The 16,837-nt window shown below is 46.1% G+C and overlaps 9 protein-coding genes across 9 annotated transcripts; 2 read left to right on the top strand and 7 right to left on the bottom strand.

Moving 5' to 3' along the window:
- Positions 1 to 91: 91 nt before the first annotated feature.
- N7495_001872 (cytidine deaminase) lies at positions 92 to 729 on the bottom strand (the record flags this gene model as incomplete). The annotated part of the gene is made up of 5 exons (XM_057204542.1): positions 92 to 133; positions 187 to 268; positions 322 to 407; positions 461 to 594; positions 645 to 729. The coding sequence occupies 5 exons, from the start codon at positions 727 to 729 to the stop codon at positions 92 to 94; spliced, it is 429 nt and encodes a 142-aa protein (XP_057068615.1).
- A 108-nt stretch (positions 730 to 837) lies between these two features.
- On the bottom strand, positions 838 to 3,233 carry N7495_001871 (uncharacterized protein; the record flags this gene model as incomplete). The annotated part of the gene is made up of 2 exons (XM_057204541.1): positions 838 to 2,574; positions 2,643 to 3,233. 2 exons carry the CDS (start codon positions 3,231 to 3,233, stop codon positions 838 to 840), a joined length of 2,328 nt encoding a protein of 775 aa, XP_057068614.1.
- Positions 3,234 to 3,471: 238 nt separating this feature from the next.
- N7495_001870 (ELMO/CED-12 family protein) lies at positions 3,472 to 5,655 on the bottom strand (the record flags this gene model as incomplete). Its single annotated transcript, XM_057204540.1, has 3 exons — positions 3,472 to 3,917; positions 3,982 to 5,323; positions 5,389 to 5,655. 3 exons carry the CDS (start codon positions 5,653 to 5,655, stop codon positions 3,472 to 3,474), a joined length of 2,055 nt encoding a protein of 684 aa, XP_057068613.1.
- A 422-nt stretch (positions 5,656 to 6,077) lies between these two features.
- N7495_001869 (protein phosphatase regulator REG1) lies at positions 6,078 to 7,729 on the bottom strand (the record flags this gene model as incomplete). Its single annotated transcript, XM_057204539.1, has 2 exons — positions 6,078 to 7,050; positions 7,116 to 7,729. 2 exons carry the CDS (start codon positions 7,727 to 7,729, stop codon positions 6,078 to 6,080), a joined length of 1,587 nt encoding a protein of 528 aa, XP_057068612.1.
- A 2,122-nt stretch (positions 7,730 to 9,851) lies between these two features.
- On the top strand, positions 9,852 to 10,239 carry N7495_001868 (uncharacterized protein; the record flags this gene model as incomplete). The annotated part of the gene is made up of 2 exons (XM_057204538.1): positions 9,852 to 9,927; positions 9,950 to 10,239. The coding sequence occupies 2 exons, from the start codon at positions 9,852 to 9,854 to the stop codon at positions 10,237 to 10,239; spliced, it is 366 nt and encodes a 121-aa protein (XP_057068611.1).
- A 1,189-nt stretch (positions 10,240 to 11,428) lies between these two features.
- N7495_001867 (uncharacterized protein) lies at positions 11,429 to 12,725 on the bottom strand (the record flags this gene model as incomplete). The annotated part of the gene is made up of 2 exons (XM_057204537.1): positions 11,429 to 12,128; positions 12,187 to 12,725. 2 exons carry the CDS (start codon positions 12,723 to 12,725, stop codon positions 11,429 to 11,431), a joined length of 1,239 nt encoding a protein of 412 aa, XP_057068610.1.
- Positions 12,726 to 13,132: 407 nt separating this feature from the next.
- N7495_001866 (CGR1 family protein) lies at positions 13,133 to 13,622 on the bottom strand (the record flags this gene model as incomplete). Its single annotated transcript, XM_057204536.1, has 3 exons — positions 13,133 to 13,273; positions 13,355 to 13,500; positions 13,553 to 13,622. 3 exons carry the CDS (start codon positions 13,620 to 13,622, stop codon positions 13,133 to 13,135), a joined length of 357 nt encoding a protein of 118 aa, XP_057068609.1.
- Positions 13,623 to 14,037: 415 nt separating this feature from the next.
- Positions 14,038 to 15,068, top strand: amcA (putative mitochondrial ornithine carrier protein AmcA/Ort1; the record flags this gene model as incomplete). The annotated part of the gene is made up of 2 exons (XM_057204535.1): positions 14,038 to 14,145; positions 14,211 to 15,068. 2 exons carry the CDS (start codon positions 14,038 to 14,040, stop codon positions 15,066 to 15,068), a joined length of 966 nt encoding a protein of 321 aa, XP_057068608.1.
- A 1,182-nt stretch (positions 15,069 to 16,250) lies between these two features.
- On the bottom strand, positions 16,251 to 16,487 carry N7495_001864 (uncharacterized protein; the record flags this gene model as incomplete). The annotated part of the gene is made up of 1 exon (XM_057204534.1): positions 16,251 to 16,487. The coding sequence occupies one exon, from the start codon at positions 16,485 to 16,487 to the stop codon at positions 16,251 to 16,253; it is 237 nt and encodes a 78-aa protein (XP_057068607.1).
- Positions 16,488 to 16,837: the final 350 nt, after the last annotated feature.

Below are 16,837 nucleotides of genomic sequence, written 5' to 3'. Positions count from 1 at the left end.
TGTTGCATATCAAATGGAAAATATTGAAGATGGGCTTGTATTCATCAGCTCTAATATCAGCCAAACTTGGAACAGTAACATTCCAACTAAACTAGTGGGATAGATCATCGGGACCGAATGAATCCGGCAGCAACTATAAAACAGATCAGCATCAGGTAGATTGAAAGAGATAACATAGACATTTACTTCACCCATAGTCTTGACGGTATGGTTCCCATCAGCATCATACATGTAGACAGGGAAATCCGCAGAAGTAAACTCCCGCATACTGATACCAAGTTAGATTTGCACATCTGCAGGAGAAGCGAAGATAAAACATACAACTGACGACACATTCCACAAGGAGAAGCTGCCGGTTTGATATTTGTCGCGACAGCAATAGCCTTGAACTGCTTATGTCCTGCTACCTATAAAAGATTAGCATTGTAACAGCGTTCATCCAGAAATGATAAATGAATACAATAGCAGTACCGAACGCTACTCGCTCTGCACATGTACCAACAGGATACGAGGCATTCTCCACATTGGCTCCGACGACGAATTCACCCGAGGAGGTGAGGATGCATGCTCCGACTTGGAACTTGGAATACGGGCCTTTGACTGTTTAGATTTAGGCTCAATTTAATCATATGTGAAGAACATACAGTATGCAGAGTCTTTTGCAGAAATGGCCTTTGTGGAAAGGATTTGAAGCTCTTGAGCTGTGACGGGGCTGTTGATGGGAGCCATGTTTAAGAGGTGTAAGTTGAAGCTAAGATAAAAGGTTGGTTTTAAGTTTGCTAAAGGCGGAGAAGGAAAAAAGCGGATATCATTTCTTTATCTTTTTATCTTTTAGGATTAGTCTACAATATCATCATCACTGAGAATTAATTTCTCTTCTTGTCGTCGTCGTTCCAATGTCCTAACTTTCTTTGTTGGTACCTCGTCGCTTTCTTCTCCATCTTCATTGACCTCGCCCATTCGACTACCACGAACCTTACTGATCTGGTTCAATTGCCAACTGTCTGGATCATCCCGATGGGTCTGGATCTGAGCCATGTATGGGAATTGGGTGAGAAGAGCATCGTGGCGTGACATCATCGTCACTATCGGATGATCATCACTCTTTGACACGGTCGCCTGGCGACTTTGTAGGCTTTTCCAGGACTTGACACCAGATTCAGCAGTCTGCGACGACCGCACGTGGGAATTGGTAGGGTCGAGCATATTTTTCATCCATGTATCTACCAGACCATCTATCTCCTCGGTCTTTTTCCACAGGCGCAACGAGGACGGATATAGCATTTTGTGTGCATCTGCACGACGGCCATCTACTGCCACAGCCCGCCTCTTCACTGGGTATGGCAGATGAAAGAGAAGTCCCCGGGTTGAAACCTGGAAGGCAAGCTCATCCTGTCGCAGGATGTCAACTCCGGCATTCAAGGACATCGATCCGATGCCAATTCCCGCCCGTGCACCCTGCATGGACCTGCGGTCAGCACCGAGGAGATCGCTGTCTGAAAGTGCCTCGATACATGCATTGATGTTGTCTGTGAATAAGGACCCGTCACAGGATGGTGGGTAGTTCTCATGAAGAGCGCAGATAAATGTGGAGGTGTCAGTGCCTGTTTCATCAATGAGTTCATTGACCGCTACCTGGGAGACCTTGCGATGGTAATCTGATAGATGGTCGGGTGGAGGTGGAAGCACTACAGTTTCTGCAGGCACAAGACTTGGATCAAGGCGCTTGTTGTAGACTATCTTGCCCACAGCATGAAACATGCCCAGACTCGCCTCTCTCTGTGAAATCAGCTTCAGAGACTCCTCCTCCATGGCTGTTAGTGAAGTTTCTCTGCGAGCCATCCTGGCCCTGGATTTAGTTTTGGCAATAGTACCACCCCATGTACCCGTTTTATCACCTTTTAGGCAAAGAAACTCTAGGGATGAAATGGCACTGCGAATATCTCCAATCTCTGATATGGTGTCCAGTACCGCTGGGCCTGGAATCCGAGCGCGATGAGAATCCTGTGCCTCTTTTTCGAGAATCAATCGCAGCGCCTTTTGCATAAAGGTTGCTGCAATGGCATTAAAGTCTATAATCGCCGTACTGGGGTGGTTATAAAGCGTCGGCCCCAGCAGTCGATGTACCGTCAAATTATCCGAGATAGACGACGCCGAGCTCAACAGCGTCTCAGAAACAATCATCACAATGGGTGGATGTACCAATCCACTCACTACCTGGTCGGTTGCAGCTGCAAGATATCGTTGCAATGAGGCTCGAAAAGCAGACAAGCTAGAAGAATTGCGATTTGGAGCTGTCGGGAACTCTTCCACCAAGAGAATGCGCCAATTCCGCGGCCTCTCATCTTGAGATATCTGTGACTCGACTGTATCCCTTAGGTCGAGCCCTCCAAATCGGTCACCCCGGCCTAAGAATTCCTCAAAGTGTGTAGTAACAGAGGTGTACTCTTGCGCTGTAAAGTCAGAGACAGCTGGGTTCCTCCACTCAATGACATCGAAGCCGACTGATTTGGACAGTAGGGATATTGTCGTTGTTTTTCCCGATCCTGCAGGCCCTCGTAAAACTAGTAATCTCTTGATTCAAGTTAGCATATATGCGTTGCAGCAGTAGTGGAAGCTATGAATGTGTTCAAAGTGCTAACCTCACTGCGTCTTCCGGAAAGTGCCTCCTCCAGCCAATTCTTTACATCAGAGACCTTCTTCTTGTGCACAGCCAGCTCATCTAGGTTAGTTGGCGCAAATCGTTGCGGCCAAGGGCGACGGTCCAATTTTGCAGGTGGTTGCGGAGAAGGGGATGGTAGATCGCTGCTACCACGATCAGGTGGCATAAGAAATCGTTTCGAGGAATGGGGCTGATGTCGCGTCGTCGTCTTTGGTTTTGAAGTTGGTCGAGCTGAATGGGAGGAGCCATGGGTGGATTTCGCGTCGGATGATGTTGTGGTCTTTTGGCTTATGATATGCTGGGTAAAGATCTCATCGTAAGAGTCATAATCGTCCTCGATCACGTCTGCATCGATTGTCTCTACGGATGCGACCGGTCGTCGGTTCTCGAATTTCCGTGATGACCATCGTTGCCCTTCTGTTGCAGGCTGGAAGAAGCTGTGTAAAGACTTGGGTTTGGTTGGCGATGAAGGGGATATTTGAGATGACTTTGATTGATTCTTCAAAGGAACGACTGATTCAGATTCATTCTTCCGGGCAGATCGACGTCGTTTAGAGGGAGGCTCGTCCATAATTCCATGATGTTTGAGAAAGAGAAGATTACAAGCGCGTCCGATAAGATAGTGATTATGACGATTTTCAGATATAACTAAACTCATGAATATATACTATATGTTGTAACACAGCTTGATCTGACCAGCTTGACTAGATTAATAATTTGTTTATTGCTGGATAACACTCCAGGTATCATACATAGCCACATTGGGTATCGACAGTTTCAAGGTAAAAGAAAATAAACAAAACAAACAACTATGCGCCACCAAAAACATCATAATAGTAATCTTCCTCCAATCCATCTCGCGTAGGAACTGGTGGTGCCTCACCAGCAAATGTAGCATCATCAAACCGTACATTGAGAAGCCGAATCTTCAGTCCATAGTTACCAACAAGGTCAATCAGTTTGTTCGTTTCTGCTGTGATAGGTTGCTGTTTAAGAAGCATGAGCAACCCATCCAGCCATTCAGATGCCACGCTGTGCGAGGAAGGCCGGAGTGTGAGGAGGACCACTTCCTTCAGGGTAGACTGGCTACCAGACCGTTTGTGACCATTCTTAGAGTTCGAATGGTCTGTCTGTGCGTGGCCATGGATGGTGATCTTGGTAGCAGGCTGACGTGGTGCTGTTTTGGCAGTAGACACGGAAGCATCTGATTTACTTGACACATTAGACACCACGGAAGAAACGATAGAGAGATTGACTAGATGAACAATTAGTATTATGAACTTGAAAGTCAAGTTGAGAGAATCAAATGTGGATCTCACTCTTTTCTGGCAATGCGTCCAACTCCGGAGCCCGGTCTCCCTTCGAATCAAATTCTCCAAAATGTAGATATCGTCGGTTGTGCGACAACTGAACGTACTGATACGAAGCAGAAGACCCGGATTTGGAAGAGTCCTGTAAGAACCAAGCACCGCGCAGCAAGCAACGGATACGCTGTTCTTTGACAAACTGCAGAGCTTCGTGATGCAGTTCCTCTCGAACCTGTCGCAAGTGCTTTCCCCATGCTTCCTCGTAGGTGAGCTCCAAAAGCTCCATCTGTAGCTCTCGCAACCGGTGGTACTCGAAGTTGAACAATTCTTCCTCGACATCCTGTACGTCTTTGGTCCGAGCAGCCCCGCCCACAACCGACTCAATCAGTATACGCACCAGTTCTACCAACTTATCAAAGTCCTCTGTCTCAGCCGATGTTGCTTTCCACATACGTATGAAGCCCTGTAGACCGGCTAGATGTAAACGAGTCCAGTGGAGTAGCAGCGGTCGGAATAATTTGTCAAGGCTGGAACGCGAGTCAAAAAGCATGTAGTTCTTTGAATCATCCATATCGGGCTTGTCCACGTCAAAATGTTCGTACAATATGGACGTCACCGCCAATGACGCGCGCGCAATTGGGCACCGCTGGCGTGGGGGTTTTGTCGATTGCTCTAGAAGCAACTTCTGAAACTCATTCTGGTGGCTGCGAGTATAGTCTGCCAGATCCATCATACCCAAGAAACCGACCTCGTGGAATTCGGTTGTAGGGCTCTCTGTCTCAAATCCCAGTCGCTGCCACTTTTCTGGACTGTGTCCCTTTGTGGTCTCGTCATTATTCTCCGTATGTTTAGGGCTCTTGGTTGGGTTGCTAGCAACGTATATACCCTTCAGCGCGCGTCGGTGTTCAGGCTTCTCTTGATCCATCGGGATCTCTCTCCACTTCCGAAGCAGAATTTTGGTCAGAGATTGGAATTCAAGTAGCGGCGGCGCCAGGTCGTGTAAGGCTGAGTCCTGCATCAGCACATATACCCCTCGAATAACACCCAGGTCCTGTAGTTTCTGGATAAATTTGGGCCACTCGGCCTCGGAATCATAGGTGATAGAATCGCGCATGAGGGAGTTGACCAACTGCAATGCATTGGCGCATAACGCATGATCTGCCGATGATAGGCGGGTGACAAGCATCTCCAAAAACTGAGGATAAATCGCAATGGCTGGTTTTAACGCACGGAAACCAAACATGTCGGGCTCGGAGCGATCCTCGGCGTGAGGGTGTGAAACAACGGAGACGAGTACTGACATGGCGCCTCGGAGGATGTTGACAAGTGGATGGGTCACGATGAGCTCAACAAGCTACCAAGCGTGCGATTAGCATGCGCGGTTCATGTCTAGAGGGGGGGGGGAAGAGGGAGGTCTACTCGTTCCACCAATTCCTGGTCAACACATTCCCAACCTTTGTCGACCTCAAGTAGTCTCGCAAAACTTGTCAGACTATAGGCAAGGGTATTTCCACTAGCATGTAGAGTCAAATAGCGCAGGCGAGTCAATCCTCCCTCATTGATAAAGAAGTCTGCGAAAGACGGGTCACCAATGCTGCCCTGCAGCTTGAAGACAGCCATTTTGCGCACGGCATCTTCATCACTCCCCAGGCGCTGCACCAGATCAGGGACATTACCAGTATCCATCCCAAAGTTGTGACCAAGTTGAAAGAAAAGTGAAGAGTAAAAGGCAGCGGCATAAGGGGGGGGGGACAAGTTGTGGGGCAATTGGATCTGAGTAATCTGTAGTTTAAGCACGGAGTTCTCCGTAGTACATTAACTAGAACTAGTACTAATTACTCCACAATAGAAATGGATCTAAAAAAGGGTTTTATCTTTATATTTTATGTATTTTATGGGATTTATTTTTCGCAATCCTGGAAATGGAATCAAAAATCAACCATATATCGAAACAAAAAAAAAGTGAAATGGGGGAATCTATAAAACCAGAAACAATTCCAACTCCGGGAAGATGCAGTCGCCACAGTAATACCAGGACCATAGAGGTATGAATCTGTGGATATTTATGTATGGACAGGCAAGTCCTGTCGTAGAGAAAAGGGGGAAATTCATCTTCGCCAACCCACGTTCCAGATGACATGGGCAATATCTCTGGCTGTGTTGACTGAGTTCACAACTCGGCCAAGGATGCTGTTCCCAGCAGGTTCCCCTTCACCTTCTCCGTAAGGCATGAACATCCCTGAAGCTGTGAGCCGTAATGGGCGGTTGGAATCAGCTTCGTCCTCGGGAACGAACCATTGATCTCGACGGTATTGACCTGTGAAGTCCAAACTGGGATCTTCATCATCATCGTCAAGAAGAAAATTTCCAGAGGATGGTGTTGGTCGAAGAGTTTCAACGGAAGGAGTAGGGGATAATTTGGAGGATGAGGAGAAAGCAGCCCAGCTATCAAGGACAGATTCCTCGCGGGGTTCAGGGGTATCCGGACGATATTTCAGAGTGGTAGATGGGAGAGGAGCGATGGTCTTGCTGTCGACACAGAAGCTATTTCGGGGAGTGGATCGATTACTGATCGAAGCTCTAGCAGAGATCTGTCGCATCATGATAACGCCATCATCTGATGATTCTTCCTCAAATGTTGCAGGCCAATCATCCATTTCTTTGGCTTCGACGGCGATACATTGTACAACCTCGTTGTTGAAGTGGATGTGGCGTCGTTCACTTGGAGAGGTCAAGCCGGATGAAGAAGATGCCGTGAGAATTGAATAGGTGGAACTCCCAGTTCTGAGGTGATCAAGATCGGTGTCGGTGGATGATCTCGGATAGGGGGGTCGAGTCCAACCATTCGCCTCCTGGGCCTTTAGAATGGCCCCGGCATGCTGGAGAAGGGTATGTTGAGAGAGCGACCGCTGCAAAATGGCCTCGGACGCAGTTTTCTTCTTGAGGATGGGTTTTGGCTCTACATAGGAGTTGGGGGTCTCTAATCGACTGGGTGGAGGCGAAACACCGCAATTCACCGCGTCCATGGAAGTCGAAGTCTTAAGAGGGCCGTACAGCCAAGTCACGTCACAATCTTTTAACCTGTAATATATTTCATCAGAATTTGGTTGATCCCGAGTTTAGGTCCATAATTGAGGTATACTTACCAGTTCAACGTCTCTGGCGAGATGGTACCCAGATTGTTTTTTGCCTTCGCCCACGTTCTCCATGACGCGTTTTCGAGTCGTACCCCATTGCTATAGTCGTTCTTGCGCGCCGAAACATATCGCCAGGAGGACCAAATATCTTCTTCGCGCCATTCATGGGAGAGGTAATCAACATGTCTTGAAGGTTCATCTTCTACGGCCGTGTCATCCGCAGCCGGGGTTCCGCAAGACCAAATAGCCAAGGGGGTGGTGGCTTCGGTTGATACATCACTAAACATATCTGACTCCTTAGGAGAAGAGATTGAGCTGAGTTCAGAATCAAAGGGGGGAAGAATTAGATCATCATCTAGAGAAAGGGATTCGATGGCGGAAGGGGTATATGGCGAGTGATCATGGTGAGGATGGTCATGATGGTCATGATGGTCAAGATCATGAGTTACGGGCTCAAAAGTAGTAACAGAAGAACACGCGGTTGAATAATCATCTGGCATGGATGATTTTGAAGGGATGCCTTGAAGGAAATATCTCTGCACGGTTGGTGAGCGCAGATCCGGGGAAAATTGCGAAGGCGAATACAACGAATGCCGTTCGCGGGGTGCCAGCACCGCCGTCATTTCCCAAAGCAAGTTATAGGAATAAAATGAGACGAATGTTTAAAATGGATGAACATTCAAATTCAGTTTGAGGAATTGAGAGTATAATTGGAGGGGAGAATGAAGAATGAGAGGGAGAAATTAGGCGAGAGATGAAGAAAATGGGAAATGCAGATAAGAAAAAAGGGCAAAAAGGGCAAAAAGGGCAAAAAGGGTAAGTGGTGACACAACCTCTACTAGTGCCAGGAAAGGGAATAACTATATACATATATATACGCAAAACTTGGAATTATATTATTCAAAAAAAGTTTCTAAAATATAGAAAATGTAATAGACCGGCTAGACCAGTATACTAACACATTTAATTGGTTCGTATTGATCTTATTAGCCTTCCAAGAGGCAAACCTTCGGAGTATCACGGAGGTTACAGATCTCTTAGTACTTGATACTTAGACTTAGTCTATCTTCTCTCTTCTCAGACTTGTTCTGATGGAATTGAAGTTGCTGGGGACAATCTTGATCCTTGTCAAATGGTCTGCTCGTTGGGGTAGGACATGGATTAACATGCACTAAAAAAGCATGACACAACGTGATACGCACTGTTTATTTCTATTTCTGATATTGACACCATATCTATACTACCTAGTATTCCATAGATGAGTATATATTTGACTTGGAACTTCCAAGGTTGGAACTTATAATCTCTAACCTTAGGGTTTCTAACCTCGATCTATATCTATATAGATATAGGAGTATAGACTAGTGACCTCGGGTGAGCCCATACCTTATCGTAGATCTCCTTCTCCACAGATACACTCAATTCTCCAAATCTCACATCAAACCTGTGGAACTGTGCGGTTGCGGATTGAGACAAAAGCACAAACCCGGCGGGAGGATCAGACTCGAGAGTGAACGCCACCTAGCACGGACTTAGTCGTTTCATGCCTGGAACATTGGATGATAGAGTATATGGGCTCTGGACTTTTGATCTGCATCAGAGCTTCCAAGCGAGTTCCATTCTGCTATGGCCTCAAGTCCGTGCGCTTGTATTACCAAGAGCCAAGATGCCAACACCGACTTTACTTTTGGCTAATTTAGAGATAGCTTGATGCATTGTACCGCTCATTTCCCATCTCTGGGCCCTTTTGTTTCTTCTCTTGTTATCAATGCACTGGTTCTGGCCCTCTGTTCCATCTGTCCCCTCAATTCCCTTTCCATGGTTCAGAGCTATCAGTGGCGTACTTCGGGAGATATCGTAAATATGCATGACGAGCATTCTAGTCTATCTCTAGTCTCCATTAAATCCCCGCATTTGTTCTCATTTGTACGCAAAAATAGGGGGGAAGCTTGTGAGAAGAAGCCAAGTATTGCGTCTTACCCAGGTAGTATACAGAATACATTCCTAGTTATTCTTCCACTATTGCCTTATTTCTATCCATTATCTTTTGATCTATTTATACGTAAGCTAAAGTTTCAATTTGGTGTGATGGCCCCGGAGTCGTCGTAATGCATGTCAATGTGTCAATGTGTCAATGTGTCAATGTGCTAATATTTGTTTGCTATGGAGCTAAATAGACCGTTGAAGGTGCATAACTAGTCTCATTTATAGATAGTGTTAAACAACTAATTGGAACCAATAGGTGCTCAATTAGTGCTCAACTGCCAATAGATCTACACCGTTGGGAGGCTTTGAAGCGCTGAAGTGGAGATAATGGCAATCCCTGTTTCTAGTATTATGAAGTATGAAGTACACTGTACTTTTACTCCAATTGACCTTCACTCTCATTCTCATTCTCATTCTCACTTTCATTCTCACTTTCACTTCACCACGCCTCACATAGCTAATCTCCTTAGCGACCATCCCAATTCTCCCGCTAGTAAAAGGTCTCGAACTAATGATAACGTAAAGCCCAGGACGAGAAAGACTGTCGGTAAAAAGGCTCTTTTCATCACCGACGACACGGTAGTCAGTCGAGACCAAGTTGTTGCTCGTAATAGGCAAAAATGTATTATCACACTAACTGCATAACCACAGATTTGCCATATTATTCCTTTCGCCTTGGGTGAGTCGCGCGAAAAGTACAGTCTCTTGAATGAAGAATTCCTTGTCAATGGTGCTCCTGATTGATACAATGAGCTCGAGATGTATTTGGCACCGAAGCTTCTTCAGATGAAAAGCTTATGGTTACGCTACAATTCCATTGTCTTCCACGAAGAACGTGAGATTCGATGACGAAATAGATCTTTCTCAGCAGAAGAACCGCGGCTCTGAAGACAGCCTTTACTACCAGCTTGAGAACTGCCCCCAGTATATCGCTGTGAGCGTCAGCTTGCCATCTGGCTGCCCTGTAGAGACTGGCCACACCCTTAGATTCTATATGAAGGCGAACGAGGTGTCTAATTTTATCGCAACAATTCAGCTACAGTGGGTACTTACACAGATTGCGTCAATATCGGCGTTCGCGGGGATTTTGGAATTGCAGAGCGATGAGGGCTCGGATCTTGATAAATGGCTCCAGTCTCAAATATAACTAAATACCCTGAGCCAGCATCTCCTCTAACCGAGAATCAATTCATGTTTAAAGAAAATTCTGTTCACTTTAGATTCAGCTCTATATAAACTTGTAACTATTCAATATTCACTATTCATAACAATGAAAGTGAGCTAAGACTCTAATCCATCATATATCCTATATCCTCTATTTAACTTATATTCCTTATCTTTATCTTCTACCTTCTATATCATATTCATCCTCAAGTTTGAATCTCTTCTGAACATCTCACTACTAAATGATGCCTTCAGCTTTCATGTTCTCGGGACTGTCTACCACATCTCGGGGCTCTGACTAAGAGCTTGTATATGCCTCACCATCAGTGGTACACGAGATGCAAGTATAAAAAGGACGATCACCGAGTAGGTGGCCAACCCAAATCATTACTGGGCCCCTGAGGACCAGTACATAAGTCAGTTCCATAGTGCTCTGAATATTGTGACTTGAAATGGCTTTTTTGGGGTCAAGGAGGGATGTCGTTTGTTCAAGCCTATTTCATGATTCTTAGCTTTAGTAGTTGATTGTTTCGAGACTTAGTTGGTAATGACAGTGTTTTTTTTGTATGGATTTGATGGCTTGGTCAATTTCGAAAAGATACAATCCTAGATCTCTATCAAAGCTCGCTATTATCATTCATTATCCAAAGGGTAATATATTGAACTATCTAGATAGAGCTATGATAAATAAGAGCATACTATCTATTGATGTTTCAAATTTCATTCCGAAGCTTATCAATTCAATCTCAGTTGCATAAGATTTTGGCTCAGATTACGATCTATTAAGAATAATGTACTATAACCTTAAAAGTGAAGTTGAAGTTGAAGCTAAAGCTGAGTGACGTGAAATGTAGTTCATGTCCTTATTTTTACTTCAGAGTAGATTAAACTTGATTTAAATCGAAAAATAGAGATGTCCCAACGATTCTCAGCTTTCGTAGTATATGGCTTCAGTAGAACTTGGCAACGAAAGTGTTGTTGTGTCGTTCTTACAATGTGATTTAATCTCAAAATGCAAATGCCATTAGGACTAAAGTTCGCTAATATGCTAAAGAAACGCTAATGGTAACAGATATCGAAATCCGGTTCGAGTTCCAATTCCTCGCGAATTTCGCCGCATAAACCGTCTTGTATTTATAGATCGAAATGGGCCCAGGAGTAATAAACCTGCATCAAGGAGGTCTGTGTGAATGGACAGCAATCGCAACACTCGAGGTTGTTTGTTCGAGACCCTCTTGGTGAACTTCTAGACTCGACGAATACCACGAGCGAGGTTCCCCAGACGCCCCCACACCTAACACCGGGCCCCATACATCTGGTGGGTGGGCAGAACTGGACAAAAGATTCAATACACTTGTAGGAGTAGGGATGGGGATAGAGATGGGAGCCTCATCGTTGGATAGACTGATTTCAGGAGACCGTGGAAGAACCAAGGCCAGTAAAAGTACCAAAACGCTACTGGCCACGAGAGCCCAGAATATGCGGAGACGGCGACTCGTTCGCGACTGCCACTCGGATTCTCGTCGCTCCCAGCGATCGATCTCTTGTTGGTCCTTCTCCAGTCGTTTGCCAAGCTCCTCCACCCGTTGTCGTCCTAGTATCATCCGCTTTTCCAGCGCATCCGCTTTTTGGATCTGCGGTTTGAACCCTTGGAGGTCTTGGATTTGCTTCTGAACTCCCTGGTCGAGCTCTGCGGTCTCCCGCTCAAAGTTGCTCAGTAGTTTCGCCGCAGAATCTGACAGGTCTTGGAACGATGCAATCGTTGTATTGAGTGCAGTCATCTTCTCGAGTAGGTTATAGTATGTGTAGTCGAGTCGTCGGGTTATATCAGTCGCCTGCGTTCCGATAGAGGAGAGAGTAGATCGAAGATACCTGTTCCAATAAGGTTCAGTCTTTAGAAATGGGTGCGCGCTTCAGTGATTCTCCTTACTCTTCACCCTGTTTCCTTCGTTTCTTAACCTGCTCCAGGTCCTCCGGTGACAATATTTCCCGTGCTCTAATGGGTCCATATAGCTCAAAATTATCCAGGAGGCTGCCTTTACGACTGTCTGTCCCTGCCCCTGCCTCAGTGGTTGAATCCGAGCCCCAACGGGATTGAGGGGTTCCCCGTATATTCGGTCGCAAAAGTCGGTCATCTCCCTCGCGGTCTTTTTCCCTGCCTGACCAGGTCGGTAGTAGCCCGCGTGCACTTGCTGAGGATGTCAGGTGGCTCATGTGCCGCGGCAAGCGTGGCTTGCTGTGCTTGTAACGATGATGCGGCTTCGTGCCATCGAGACTGAAAGGCTCGACCTGATGCTGATGAGAGGTTTGTCGTGATATGAATGCTGGACTTCCGTCCGGCGATGTTGATGTTTGCTCATCTGCATGAGGAATTGGATACCGGAAAGACCGTCGGTGGTTCACCTCGGCCTGACCTGCAAGTGGCTCGTCCGTCGAGGGATCATTGGACCGTTGTATGGGAGGATCCATAGGTTTGATGGAGAGCGATGGTTTGGTTTAGAAGAAGGCGAAGAGCTTATAGCCGTAGTCCATCTCAGCAGGTGGCTTGTTGATTGTCGGGGGAAGGAAATGCGGAGTTGGGAAGTTGGGGAAAATGGAGAAGCACGCAGAGAACGGCAGATCTGCATTTACATAGTACGAGTAACAATTGATATCACCCATTTATATATCGTTCTTTATTTCTTTGCTTGTTTTCTTGTTTAATTTTCTTCTACAAATGGAGAATAATAACAAATTATCATCTGGTTAAATCATGGCTGAAGATGTAAATTAATCCTGAATCCTGAAACCAAGAAACGCCGACCCAAACCAGGTCTCGATAGCTGAAATCGACCGGGTTATACATGCTATTTTTGATATAGAATAGTAAGATGCTTCTAAGAGTTGAGAAGCTTGTTGCGCTTTTCGCGACGCTTCAGTCGCTCGACGCGCTTGTGATGCATTTTCTCGGCCATCTTCTCGTATCGGGCTTTCTCTTCCTTCGCGGCTCGTCGGTCCTTGATGCGTTGAATCTTGGCCTGAAGTGAAAGCGTGAGTATGATTCAGAGAAAAATGGAGACAGAACGCAGTAATAAGAGGTAAGAGAGGGAGATGGTTACCTGACGTTCAGCCTCCGCCTCTTGCTTCATTTCTCGCTCGCGTTCCTTCACAGCATCCTGGTGCTTGCGAACCTCCTGACGCTTCGCATAAGACGTCAAGCCAGCACTGGGACGGAATGCTTTCTTTGTGCCATGCCAATTTTTGCCTGAAGAAACGAGTCAGTCGGGAGAGAAAGAGAAGGGAACTTCGTGTCGTACCATTCTTACGCATGCCCAGAGACACGCTAGGTGTAGCGGCTGGAGCGGCTGGAGCAACTGCAGAAGACATGATTTGGGAAATGTGGATAAAGAGCGTAGGAAGAATGATCAAATGAAATTTTCACCGGGCGATTATCTGATCGAGATAACACGGACTTGGCGGGAACTAGTGAAAACTTCCCTCGTCTTTGATCCACTAGTTTGACATCTTTCTCCTCAATTTACTCCATTCTTACTCAGTTTACTCCATCTTGTCTAGTCTCGCCTCGTTTTTCTACCTTCTAGAATTGAGGGATTTATCTGGTACTACTCCGTACACCGCCCCGTTACCAGTTAATTCTTTCCCTACATTTCTCCCCCCCACCTCCTACTCCCCCTCTCCCCACTTATATTTCCCTCGTTTCCTCGAAAAATGCTTCGGCGATAACCCCCTTTTCAAGTGTCCGTGTCCGTATATTGGTCCTGTGTGACTGTTTGACGCCTTGATGGCGGCAACCGAGCATGCGATCACAGTCGTCGATGAAGTGATGGAGCGACCATCTCTCCCACCCAACCAGGGACTACAAGCTATGAAGGATATCTTGTTTGGATCGGTATGTTCAGCTTGATTCTTTTTTCCCTGCTGAGTACTCGCACTAATATCATTTCGATGTTTCAGGTTGCAGGAATGGCCGGAAAACTTATCGAGTACCCATTTGACACCGTCAAGGTTCGCCTCCAATCTCAATCCGAACATCTTCCTCTCAGGTATTCTGGCCCCCTAGACTGCTTCCGCCAATCATTTCAGGTCGATGGTGTGAAGGGGTTATACCGGGGCATCAGTGCCCCCATGGTTGGAGCAGCGGTGGAAACCAGCTGTCTGTTCTTCAGCTACCGCATTTTTCAAGGCCTGATACGGACTACTGTCTACCCTGATTTAGAGCAGCTGCCCTTTACCGCTCTAGTAATGGCGGGTGCAGCTTCCGGCTCGGTGACGTCGCTAGCACTCACTCCAATCGAGCTTGTCAAATGCAAAATACAAGTCCCTAGTCAGTCAGCCGGATACAAGGCTCCCGGCCCACTTGCTGTCATTTCGACCGTGTTCCGCCAAGGGGGATTTTTTGCATTTTGGCATGGACAGATGGGAACGTTAATCCGAGAGACTGGAGGCAGTGCAGCTTGGTTTGGTGGCTACGAAGGGATCTCCTCGCTGTTCCGCAAATATAACACATCTCAATCTCAGACTGATAGCCTTCCCGTGCACCAGCAAATGATCGCAGGTGCTACGGCTGGTATCAGCTATAACTGCCTGTTCTTCCCGGCCGATACCATCAAATCCCGCATGCAGACAGAGGATATCTCGCGTCTGCCAGTCAACAGTCAACGCCAGACGTTTTGGAACGTTGGCCGAGCCTTGTGGCAGCAGCATGGTCTCAAGGGCATGTACCGTGGGTGTGGAATCACCTGTGTTCGCTCAGCACCCAGCTCCGCCTTCATTTTCACGGTATACGAAGGCCTAAAACAACATTTTGGATGAATGATATGTACACATAGAATTTTTGTTCTTTTTTCCTCCTAGGCATATACAAAAGTAATAACATACTTACACCAGACCAGGGTAAGCTGTCCAAGTATTATAAGGCTATTTTGTAGCTGTCACTGGATGCGCCCCCTTCGCGCAGGAAATCTTCTTTCTACCTTTGTTTGCGGAATTGGGCAGTTCATGCATCCACCAAAATTTTAATCTTATGGGACAAATCTGACAGATTATTCCTTCGACAAGAGTTGAAAGTGTAGTTGAGACCTTTTTCGACGCCGTTTCTCTTTGCGCCTCTTCAATGAACTTCCAATCATAGCAAGTGTCCTCCCCTCATGGCCCTATCTAGGGAGCTCAACCTCCTGCTCTTTGAGTATCATTCCTTAATTGTTTTATCCGCATAGATCCCTTGCCACTCGGTATCTCTACAAAAAGTATCATCAAGGTCAAATTGAAGGTATAAGCTTATAGTCTTTGCTTATACTAAAGAAGGCCCTATAACGATAGGTTCCAATTTTCAACGGCTCTATTGCTGTGTATGTCCTAAATACATATATTGGTGAAGCTGTATAATGACAGTCGCTTTCTTCTGTTTTGCCGACTACTTTATTAGACATGTTCATGGGTTGGGTTGGATTTGGGTCCCAAATGGGTTTTTTGGATGCCTTTATATGGGTAAACCCCGTTGCTGAGTTGGTACGTTGTAGATGCATACCGAACTTTGAAGGTTACTCATCTGTCCGAACCTGATCTTGCTGGTCCTTGGAGGTAGGGATTTCCAAAGTTTGGCCAATACCACATCTCTATCTGAAGCTGCATGACCCATTACTTGAAAGGTATGCTGGCCCTCTCAACATCAAAATAGAAAGGTTCCGAGTGGGCAGAAGGCTGTGCATCCGGCTGTCCGCGTTCCGTATACAAGGGATCTTGCACCTTTATATCTCTTCCATGGTAACCTAGATCAGAGAGTTGGACGAATTGCAGCTTGAGATAATCTGCCAACAATTGAAAAACTCGCCCCAGAGCCCCTGTATCTCATTTTTGACTTCAGTGGACAATGAGTACCAACTCCTTCTATCTTGACTCACGGCTCCTGGATCCGGTGCTGCAGTTACCGTACCAACTAAGCTGACCCATTTCATACTCAGTCATATCAGGGTCGGTGCTACTGTCCAAAGATAGTTATTCGAGAGTATCCGCCGTCACCTCGATCGAATAAAGATGAAGTTCCTCTAGCTGGGAGAACCGAATATTCTGGGACATATCCTTAAAGTATAGAGACAATTCTTCCATGAGACTCCATTGGGCAAATGTCAGAATCCTCAGTTTCGGTACAACTATGACTAGAACTTCGAGAAGATTTTTGAAGGTGTCTTCATTAAATGTGTCTTGCTCGTGATCTTTAATTCGAATGCTCATATGTAGAGTGAGATCTTTTAGGAGTGGAAGTAGTAATCGATACTGTGACTCTGGCAGTTGAAAAGACCTTGATTCCATGCCGTAATAGTGATTGCCGCAAGTGTAGAGGGCTTAGACCTTTCGGTTGGATTTGATTATGGCGTTGAGCAGTTGTGAGAATGCCAACCCGTAAGTAATAGAGAATTTCTCCTGCCAATTTCACAGCCTTGGCCAATGCCTATAGGTTTCAACGGTGCTAAATTGGCTCTTCAATTCAAGTAAGCCTAGGCAGCGGAAGTCGGTATCCTTTGATCCACCGAGGGTGAAATTTGTTTGGTAAGACTTTAACCCAACGGTGACAACGTTTTCGA

Source organism: Penicillium taxi, assembly GCF_028828555.1.
Source record: "Penicillium taxi strain IBT 34144 chromosome Unknown utg000001l_segment0_segment0, whole genome shotgun sequence".
Classification (NCBI taxonomy): domain Eukaryota; kingdom Fungi; phylum Ascomycota; class Eurotiomycetes; order Eurotiales; family Aspergillaceae; genus Penicillium; species Penicillium taxi.
Note: the sequence above shows the minus strand (reverse complement) of the source record. Positions and strands in the feature narration are given on the sequence as shown.